Source organism: Caloenas nicobarica, chromosome 1 (assembly GCF_036013445.1).
Source record: "Caloenas nicobarica isolate bCalNic1 chromosome 1, bCalNic1.hap1, whole genome shotgun sequence".
Lineage (NCBI taxonomy): Eukaryota > Metazoa > Chordata > Aves > Columbiformes > Columbidae > Caloenas > Caloenas nicobarica.
Window position 1 is genome coordinate 41,542,916 of NC_088245.1, and position 10,574 is coordinate 41,553,489.

At 56.8% G+C, this 10,574-nt stretch overlaps 1 protein-coding gene across 1 annotated transcript; it reads right to left on the reverse strand.

Moving 5' to 3' along the window:
* Positions 1-60: 60 nt before the first annotated feature.
* On the reverse strand, positions 61-9,313 carry TOB2 (transducer of ERBB2, 2). Its single transcript, XM_065653051.1, has 2 exons — positions 8,977-9,313; positions 61-4,582 (listed from the first exon to the last, which is right to left on the reverse strand). The coding sequence occupies exon 2, from the start codon at positions 4,494-4,496 to the stop codon at positions 3,474-3,476; it is 1,023 nt and encodes a 340-aa protein (XP_065509123.1). The 5' UTR covers positions 4,497-4,582; positions 8,977-9,313; the 3' UTR covers positions 61-3,473.
* Positions 9,314-10,574: the final 1,261 nt, after the last annotated feature.

Here is a 10,574-nt window from a genome sequence, read left to right on the forward strand (position 1 = left end):
GGGAACAGGCACAGCAGAGGTGTTCCCTCCCCCCCGGAGCACACACCACACAACCACCAGTTATTATCTCATGCTTTTAATACAAACTTAAAAAAATCTGGAACAATAGAAACTGTACAGATTTGATCAACCTTTTTTTTTTTTGTCATTTTTGTTTTGTTTAACTAAATCTCTAGACACACCAATGTCCCGTTCCAAAATATTGCACAACATTCTGAATACAAAACTCTGATTGTATTCCTCCTTCGCTAAAGAAAAAAAAAGAAAAATTAAAAAGAAAGAAAAATAAAAAACCACAAACCAAAACAAAACAGCAACCCCCTGATTCCCCCCTCTCAGTAGCCCCTTCTCAGAAAGAAACCCAAGCAGAGCACACACGGAAACTCTCCGCTCAGGAGACATACAGACCTCTGTCCTCTTTCACTCATTCTCTCTCACAAGGCAACTGGCGATTCACTCCTCGGAGAAGGGCGGGCAGGAAAAGAGGGAGGCTGAGTGGGGAGAACGGAATCTTCACCACTTTTTTTTTTTTAAAGTTTTTTTCCTGAAAAAATATTTTTTCTCTCCTCTTTTTAAGAAAAAATCTTGAAAAGAAAAAAATTACAGGTTTTTTTTTTTACGTTAGAAATATACATATATTATATATACCTCTTACATTTTACAAATGTAGCAAATTATTCAATACAAACGGACATCAACAAAAAGAACACAAACCCATAAAAAATAAAAGTTAAAAAAAATTTTCTCTCTTCTCTTCCTAAGAAACCAGGTAAATTAGTGCAGGTTTTTAAAAAATAAAATTGAAGCTGAACGCCTACATCCAAGACTAGAAAAGACCCGAAAAGGCCGTTAGTTTCCATTGCTGCCCGACACTGGAGGAACGTTTCTGAAGCACGCTTTTTTCCTTTTAAGTTACAAAGAGGTTGGTCCCTCCTTCCTTCCTCCTTCCACTCACACCACTATTTTTAAAGCAGGTATAATTACGTGTGGCAGGGCAAAGCAGCGTCAAAACTTCACACACATAAGCAGGTGGCCGGGGGGCACCCCCACCTCCCTCCCTGTGCCCTGGGGGACCATGATGTCACCGGCAGTGGCCCAGAGGTGGCTTTGCCAAATGTGGGGATGGTGGGGGACAACTGGATCAGGTCCTGCAATCATGGGCTGAGCACCCCTCAAATCCAGTGTGGCGAGTGGGCTGGCACCCAGCAGCGCACTCCCGAGGAGAAGGATGGGGTGGCAGTGGTAACGCCCCTTGAGTGAGGGGTTAAAAAAAAAAATTACAATGAAGAAAGGGAAACCCAACAGCTCGGCCATTCCTCAGCAACTTGTTCAAGTCTGGAAACCTGCAGGGGTTGAGACTACGGGTGCCGGTTTGGGGGAAGTGACCTCAGCTCTGCTCTCCTCACCCAGCGCCATGTTGGGCACAGCTGGATGGCAACAAGCAGCCTGCTCGGGAACCCATACTGGGCACAAGGTCAGGACCATGTACCTCCCTGTCACCCAGCGAGGGGAAGGGGACACTGGAAACTCTCCTGAAAGAGCTCTGGGCAGCAGCTGTCATCCTGGGACAGTCCCCTGCCTCTGCAAAGGCTCACTGGCAACACAAGAAAAGAGGGTTGGAGCGCTTCATCTCAGCGCGAGGGAAGGGAGCGGGGAAAGCACAAGTTCAAGCCCATCTCCCCAGAAATGGGGATGTCTTGAAAGAGCATGTTGGTTCAACAGATACAAGAGAAGTGTGTTTCAGAGAGTGCTCCAGAGACATCATTAAAATAAACCCAAACCTCAAGCCTGGGAAGCAGCAAAAAGCTTATTTTTCTTTTTAAACTGAGAACTTTAAGGCCTGGAGTCTCATCATCTCCACCTCTCTCCTCTTTGCACGCTTCCACACTCCCACAACAACCTCCAAGGAGACCTCCTTCTCACCTGGAGAGCCTCTACCCTGCCTGGACAAGCAGCAGCCCTCCTTCGGCTTCTTGGGAAGGCGGGTTCAGGAGTCCCTGACACAGAAGCAACCTAGCTGAGAAGCCACTACTGCCTGATCAGAGCACATCGTCTCAAAACTGCAGGGACGTTCGCAGACCCCAGCCCTGTGGCAGGGAGGCACCTACATTCACATGCTGGGATGGCCACTCGCCTTTGAAGCGCCCATGCCCGCTCTGCTCTAAGCTTGCTGTCGTCCATGCCAACATGATCTGGCTGGGATGATGAGTTTAAACAAGGGGCTTCCCTTCTGCGCCAGATCAGCCACCTCCTCCAGAAGGCCAGGGAAAGAGATTTAGTCAGGTGCACATCTGGCTGAAAGCACAAACCCTCACGCTACCACTCAAGAGAGCGGCTTTGACATCATCACCCTTCCTCCTCCTCAAAAGTAGTGCTGCCTCGCTAACTGAAAAGGAAGGAATTCCCTCTCAGAGACAAGAAGTTGAATTCAGAGCAGGGAATGTGAGGCCACCCAGGAGGCCGCCCCAGATGACCACTGGTGGATGCTGGTCCCTGCTGCTGGGGAGAACATCTGGGAAGCAGGGACAGCATTGAAGCGGGGCTGCTTGGCTCAGCACCACCTCCCCCAGCCACAGGGACAGGTGGGTGGCATTTCTACATGTGAATCTGTCACCCCGCATTGACTGGCCGGCCCCGAGAGGTCACGGGAAGGTCCCTTGGCCCATGCACAGAAGGGGACGGTAACCAGAGTCACCCAGTTCAAAGCGCCCGCCTCTCCTGTAGCCGCGGCTGGAAGTGCAGATGAGGGAGGGAGCGGGGAGAAGCCATTTCACAGTAATGCTCTGCCCTCCCTGCTGTGTGCGGGGAGGGGTCAAGGAGAAGAGTTTTGCTTTTCCGCACAGGGACAGAACAGCTGATGCCAGCCGGGGCCGGACAGCCTGGAGCAACAACAGCACAACGCTCTGTGCCTGTGGGCACAGTAGATGCTCTCCATCTACACGCAGAGCTGTAACAGAACAAGCGAGCCCACCCACCTGTCTCTGGCTAGCACGCAACAAGAGCGTCTGTGTCTCTACAGACACTGACTCATCCTCTCCCGGTCCCTCCTCCAGCGAGTGGGTATGAAGACGACATCCCTACACCCAGGTGGAAAGACCGGGTGTCCAGCGCTGGCAAGGGAGGGGGCACAGGGAATTGGGAGCATCGTGACCTATATTTGCACCAGTCCTGGGCTGCAGTGGGAGAAGGGGGAACACAAACTGAAAAAAATCCCAAGACTCGTTTAAGGAGTAAAAAAGTGAGTAGGAAAAAAGCACAGGGACCGAGTTAAAAAACAAGTCAGTGCTTCAGGAGCGTTGCCAGCACAGCGCAACAACACTGGGCTCTCTCTTTTCCCAAGAAGCTGTATTTATAAGATTTGAATATTTTATGTATATTTCTATTTTTCTTTTCTCTCCCTCTTTTTTGTTTGTTTTGTTCTTGTTCCCCCCGCCCCCTCCCTCCCCACCCCAAAATACTCTCCTTCCTCGTGTTCAGTTGGCCAGGACAACAGGCTGGAACGACTGGCTGGGATACTGCATGGCATTCAGGTTGTAGCTGAGTCCTTCCACGAAGGGAGACTTCTCCAAAAAGAGGCTGTTGGTGCTGCCACTGAAGACCTGAGCCATATCAAAGGTACCACCCGTGCCGGCGTTGAACTGCGATGCTGGCGGGATGCTGCTGGCCTGGCTCTCGCTGCCGATGCCATCGAAGAAGAGACTGCTGGCTCCCGGCGACCCGCCACTGTAAACGAACTCCTTGGCGTTGGGGGAGAGCTGCGACTGCGGGGCTTGGCTCCCAGCGCTCCCGACAAAGTTCAGAGAGTGCATAGACAGAGAGAGGCCCTTGTGCTTCAGCAGGTTGGTGGTGGGAGACCTGACCATCCTTGGCTGCTGCCCAGCCCCTGCTCCGCCGCCCCCTCCCGCGGCTCCTCCACCCTTCTTCATCTTGGTAGAGCCGAATTTTGTGGCAGCAAAGGTGGCAGTGGTGAAAGTGATGGGCTGGGCAGAGCGAGGGATGAAGGTGGGGCTGGGCGACTGGCCGAAGGAGGGGGACGGAGAGTTGGACAGTGAGTTGTCCTGGCTGCCAATGGGGACAAATACCTGGGCATCAGGGTTGAAGCTGCTCTTGATTTCTTTGTCCAGCTCTGCAGCACTGCAGCCCTCGCTGTCATCCAGGTAGAGGACCTTGACAGAGCCCTTCTCACCAATTTGGTAGGAAACCTCAAAAGGATCGATCCAGACGCTCAGCTCTTCCGGCACATTGGCACGCACATCCTCCACGGCCAGCCCACTCCGCTTGGCTGCCAGCTCCACCACCGGATCCACCGTCTCCCCTATATGAACACAGCGATAGCCAGATCCCTTCAGAGGCTTCTCTGGGTACCAGTGACCTTCATATTTCTTCTTCAGCAGGCGCTCTAGCTCCTCACCAAACAAATCTGCCCGCCTCCGAGGAAGCTTGTTGTACAGGTATGAGATGATGAAGTTAAGAGCAACTTTGATCTCCAGATGCATACTCCCTTCGCGGCAAGCAAGTCAGGGCAGCGTATTAAAAGAGACAAAATGACACACGCATAGACAAGATTTGGCTCCAAAGAGACCTAGGGAAAGAGAGAAAAGCATGGATGAAGATGAGAGAACACAACAACTCTCCACCTGTTGAGATAAACAGCCACACTTCTTCATTAACAAAAGCAGAATGAGCAGTTTGCACAAACACTAATGAAAAGTGATGCTCTCTAAAAGAATCACTCCAAATTTACTGGCCATCAAAACAGAGAGATGCTGGTGGGGAGGCATCTCCCTGCTCCTCTACAGAAGAAATAAGGGCATAGCTACTACCCACATACAGGCACGTACATTATACTTACCTCGCTGCCAAGTACCACTGCTGAAACCCCGGTAGGCCAACCGTCTGCTCCAGCAGAGCTATTTCGGCACATCGAACGCGCCTCTCTCTGCCTTGGCACTCAGCTGCTTCCAGCACGGCTCACCTGCACCAGCCTCTCCACAACACAAACGCACCCGCCACCCAAACAGCCTCGTAACTCACTCAGCAGCTTGTGCACAGACCCGCTGGCACTCAGGACAGCGGGGCCAGACTCTCCTCCGGGAGCCCCGGGGGTTGTGCCGGGTGCCGCATCCTGCTGGCACAAGCGCAGAAGGGATGAGAAGGAGCGAGGGAGGGTGCTGAGGCACCAGCTGCCCGCCCCTTGTTTACTATCCCCTTGACTGGCAGGCATGTATCTTATTAAGTGTACCCAGTTGAGGCTCCGCCTAGCTACAAGCCTAAAATCCCAGTTTAATTCATCGGGGTGGGGGGAGGGGCGCAGGAAACGTGTGGGGGTCACAAAACGCACATGTGCCAACACAGCCTGTCCAAAACAGCTCACATTGCTTATCCCCGCGCAGAGGGAAGACGAGCTCTGCCAAGAGCAGGTACCTACTTAATAAAAAACTAAAATTGCTTGCCAAAGACTGAAGTAATCCTCCTTCCCTCCCTCCCTCGTGAGGAAGTCTCTGAAATGGAGAGAACCCACAAAAGCACAATGCGAAACCACAACACTCAACTCTCCCATTATACACAGATTTGCAAACAATGTCTGGGTACAAAAAAAACCCCAAACCAACCCAGGTAGGTCAGCACCGTGCTCTGTCACCCGTCCAAAGAGAACAAATCCCACAGATATTTTAGGAGGAAGCAAACTTCCAGTGGCCTCCACACCTCTCCAGGGGCAAGCAGAATATCCAGTTTTTAATTGGCAGCTTAGTCAGAGGCTGCTCTGTCTCCAGCTGCCCTCACCTTGCTCAAACAGACACACCATGCTCACCCGTCTTCCTAAAATGGGCTTCAGGGATGCTCTCACGCAGCACTCAAGCCCATGTTTACGACCTGCACCAATTATTTGGGGGGCGGGGATGGAGTACAAACATACAGAGTCAGCATTCCGCTGAAAAAAAACAGGAATCCCAGCAGCACAACCAGGTAGCCATGCTGGTCTAGGTCAGAAGGAAGAAAAAAACCTGACCAGACTCGTTTGCTTGGTCTAGTTTAGTGGACAAGAAGGATTAAATAAATTCTAAAGAAATCCTCAAATATTTTGAGGCTTTATTACAAAAAAGGGGATGAGGATTCTAGGCTTTTTCTGAACTAGTGTGAGTTCAGAAAGGCTTGGCTTTAGGATGACAGTAACCAGAAGCAGATCCTACACCTCAGGTCTCCCAACAAGGTGGTCAGTTCTGGAAGGAATCCCCTTTGGGTTTGACTCCGCAACAAGAAAAACCACAGGAATGAGGGGGAGGGAAAGAAGCCTTGTGTTTAAAACCTGCTTTAAGGAACTACTGCAATGTAACAACTTTTGGTAGGTCACCGAGAACCAATCAAGTTAAAATAAGAACAGACAAACACCAAAGAAATAAGTAACCAGAGTTTTTCAGAGAATGGCAATGAAAAGCCATTTTCAGAAAGCAAGTCTTGGCATGGAGAGGGAGCCATTTTCAGAGCAAACAGCACAGAGAAACCCCTGAAAAAACACAACTAAACATTAACAAGAGCTTATATGGCACATGCTACCTCAAGGCAGGATAACATGGAGCCCTCTTGCTCCTTTGGCTTTGAGGCACCTGAAGGAGAAGACAGCTTGGGATCCCAGCAAATTAAGCAGGAAGAGAACAGACAATTTGTAAATCTTTTAACCTTGTGTGATAAATTCAAATCCGCTTTCAAAATCTATTAAGAAATCAGAAATTACAGATTGGGAAAGAAGCAAAGGCCAAAATTTGTTACCGCCCTATTTGCAACACAAACACCTCAATATACTTTGAGGAGCCCACATCCTCATCAACCGCCTGCAGAAAAGATTGAGGAGATACAATCATAAATCGCTGCCTCCTTTCTTCTCTTTAGAAGTACTCCCTCTCCCTGAAAGGGGAATACTGTGTACCTTGAGTATAAAAAAGATGAGTTAATTAGCTTAATAATGCCAACAGCTACCAAGATAGCTGCATAGAGCTGATACTTGTAGAAGGCACAAAAAGTCAAGAGATACCGTCAAGTCTTCACGTTGTTGATACAGTAAGATGTGCTCCAGTAGGAACCCCTCAAATCTCTTTCTACTGCACCAAACTGTGATAACGTGGTAATAAAATGGAAGGAAAAAACAAACAAACAAAAAACCCCTGCTGGAGTAGCATGGTTCCAAGACAAGAAACAACTAAATATAAATTGTAAGAGGTATTCTGACAAGTCTTCCACGAAGAGAGGCCTGCCCGCACTGACAGGATCTCCAAAGCCAAGGCTTACTGCACCACGGGCAGAACACGGAGGTACCAGCAGGGAACAAAGGGCTGCTCTCAGCTCTGCGGAGGGAGCGCAGGAGCCCCCTCAGAGCCCCGCTCACCGTCGCGCTGACGTGCTGGAGGAGAGAGGCCAAATAACCACTTGTATCAGAGGAGAGCAAACAGGAGACCGATGTGCTCTCCTCCCGGCTACGCACACACGGCAGGTGACCTTGCGAGTCTCTCTCCCAGCTCCGGAGAGAGGCCTGGCCCCGGGACACGGAGGCCGCCGCCTCCCCGGGGGCATCTCCAGGGACTTTAAAAGGCGGCGGCCACGACGGCCTGTGGTCCCACGGCCGGCCACACCCGGCCGGGACAAGGGGCCCCTTTCCAACCTCCCCCACCCACGGACGGTGGAGGGGCTCCCCGACTCGAGTGAGCGGCCCTGCGGGGACCCACCCGCGGCAGCCGGCCGGCCGCCCCGTCCCCGGGAGAGCGGCGATCTCTGGTGACCGGGCCGGACAGCCCGCGCCCCCCACCCCGGCGCCGCGGAGCACTCTGGGCGTTGTAGTCTCCCCCCCCCGCCCCGCGACCTACTTCGCCTCCGGACTACAGCTCCCGTCGCGCCCCGCGGCCGGCCCGGCCCGGCGCTTCGCCCGGCGAGGCAGGGCACAAAATTTTCCACGGCACATGCGCCCTGGGGCCCGCCCGCCCCGGCGCTGCCCACGGCGGGGAACACGCCCCGCGGCCCGGCGCTCGGTACCGCCGGGCAGCCGCCCCCTTCCTCCCTTCTCCTCCCTCTCGGCAGGGACGGGGAGGCGCGTCCCCACCCCACGGCTGCGGGACGGTGCCCACGAGGCCGCAAGCCCCGTGTGGCCCCTCACCCCCCGACTCTCTCGCCGCTACCGGTCCCCATCCCCGCGGCGGGGTACGCGGGCTCGCAAACGCGGTTCCCAAAAGAGCGGAGGGGAAGGTCCCCCCCCAAGGGCGAGCTCCCGGCCCCGCACACCCCGTGGGGCACCGCGGCGGCCCCCGAGGCCTCGAGGATCGGGCTGTGAGGGCTGCAGCACCCCCGGCCCCCCCTCCCGACACCTCCCAAAGGAAACCAGGCCCCGACCTTCCCCGGCAGCCGCACGACCCCGTCCCAAGGCCGGCCGTGCCCGCGAAGGGCATCTCGGCCGGGCCCCCCCGCCTTCACGGGGAAGCAGAGCCCCTTCGCCGGGAGAGGGGCCGGCGGCGCCCGGCCCAGCCCCAGCAGCGCCTTTGTTGTTCCCGAGCTTCTCCCCACACGGAGCCGGCGGAGGCTGCGCCCACCGTGCGGGGAGGGAGACAGCCCAGCGACACCCCCTGTCCCCCGGCAGCCCAGGGTGCCCGCCGCCACCCCCGGGCCCAGCCTGCCCCAGGCGGGGCTGAGCCGCACCCCGTCCCCCCATCGGACTGGGGAGGGGAGCAGACCGAACAAAATGGTGAATTGGGGCACTGCAAAGTGCCACCGACCCAATGACTTTCACCCCCCCACCCCGCCCCTTAAAACCCCATTAATCCTTCCCCCGGGGACTGGCAGCCACACGGTAGCTCCACGGACGGATAAATTACCCCCCCGGGCGGGGAGGGGGACGATGAGCCCCCTCAGGTCCAATCCACAAAGGAGTGCGGGCTTGGGGACCTGGCCCGAGAAGGTGTGGCGGGGGAGGGACGCGTCCCCGGTCCCACTTACTTCGTCCTCGGCTCCAGAGCCGGCGGCTGTCGGGGGCCGTGGGCGCTGCCGGCAGAGCCCGGACGGTGCGTACAGGTCTCTGCCCCGTCCCCTCCGTTGCTTTATCCCCGGCGGTGCGGTTCCTCCGCGGGGCGGGCCTAGGGGCTGTGGTACGGAACACCCAGAGGTGGGGGTGGGAGTCCGGGTGCAGGTGCCTGTGTCGTTGTCGTCGTCGTCGCCGCCGCTCGGCCTCGCCCCACCGGCCCGGAGCCGCCCGCGCCCTGGCCCCAAGTGAGCCAACTCACGGCAAACTTTCACCCTTAGCAACCCCGCGCAGGGATCCGCGCTCCCGCCCAGCGTGATGCGGCCGCGGAGGGCGGGCCGGGACTACTTCCGCCGCCCCTCACCGCCCGCAGCGCCCCGGGGACGGGGGGAGGGGGCTGCGATTCCCCTTTTTCTCCCTTTTTTCCTCCTCCCGGCGGCCGCACCGGGGAGCGCCCGACTGTGGGCGCGAGGGGAAGGAAGGGGCGGGGGGTTTAGCGGGGATGAGGATTGACTTGAGGAGTTCCCCAAGCGGCTTAGCCGGAGGCGGGGGGGCACAGCGAGGGGATCGAACGGCAGGGGGGACGGAAGGAACCGGCCGCTTTTCTCCTCGCCTCCGCGCCCTACGGGTGCCTGGCAGCTGCCGCCACAGCTGGGCGACACGCGGCGTTGGGGGGCTCTGGGGAATTCGTGCTCCCCAGCGTACAAGCTCCCCGCACAACCCAGCGGAGCCTCAACGACTCCCGTGCTGGAGCCCCCAGACCCCGCTAACGGCGCGGGCGGGCACAGTGCGGGGGTGAGGCGCCGCGAAGGGCGTGAGAAGAGGTAACCCCGGCTCCCTCCGGCAATGCAGACCCCTAGGGACCCCCAGGGACAACCACGGGCGGGGAGGCCGGGGAGCTGCGGACCTGTCTCCTCCGGGGACAACGGGGCGAGGCCAAGCAAGGCTGGCTGCTGCCACCGCAGGGACGGCAGGGGCAAGCACAACATCCCTACAACGCCCCCACCCCAGCACCCCGAGGCAAGGAGGGCGCCTCAGACCCGCCGGCACCGCGTTCCCCGCGGACTACTTTGTCTCTGCACGCCTGTGCGCCTCCGCCTTCAGCGGAGGGCCGGCCCAGCCGCGGCTGAGGCGAGAGACCAGCAAGGTGTGCGAGCGGCGGCCGTGCTAAAAATAACTGCAGCGTATTAGCAACAGCCTTCCCATTGGCTGACTAGGCCCGGCGGCGCCTCCGGATTGGTGAGCTGCCCCAGCCAGTGAAACGAGGGGGGTGTGCGCGGGGGGCGGTGCCGGGGCTGCCGGGAGTTGTAGTCGCCAGGGCGGCCGCGGCCTCTCCCGGCTCCGACCCGCACCGCGGGGTGTTCGGGGGCTCCGGCTGGGCCGGGCGGGCCAGCAGAGCCGTTACGCCGGTGCCGCGGCTGGTGCAAGGCCACCGCAGCCATCTGGGTCATGGGCGGCGGGCAGGCACCTGTGCCCCCAAAGGCAGAACCTCTGCTGCCTGCTAAAGGCACTCACCTCGTGCCACGTGGCTTTTATTTGGCAAATAAAACTCAAGAATGAGAAGAAACAAGTGCAC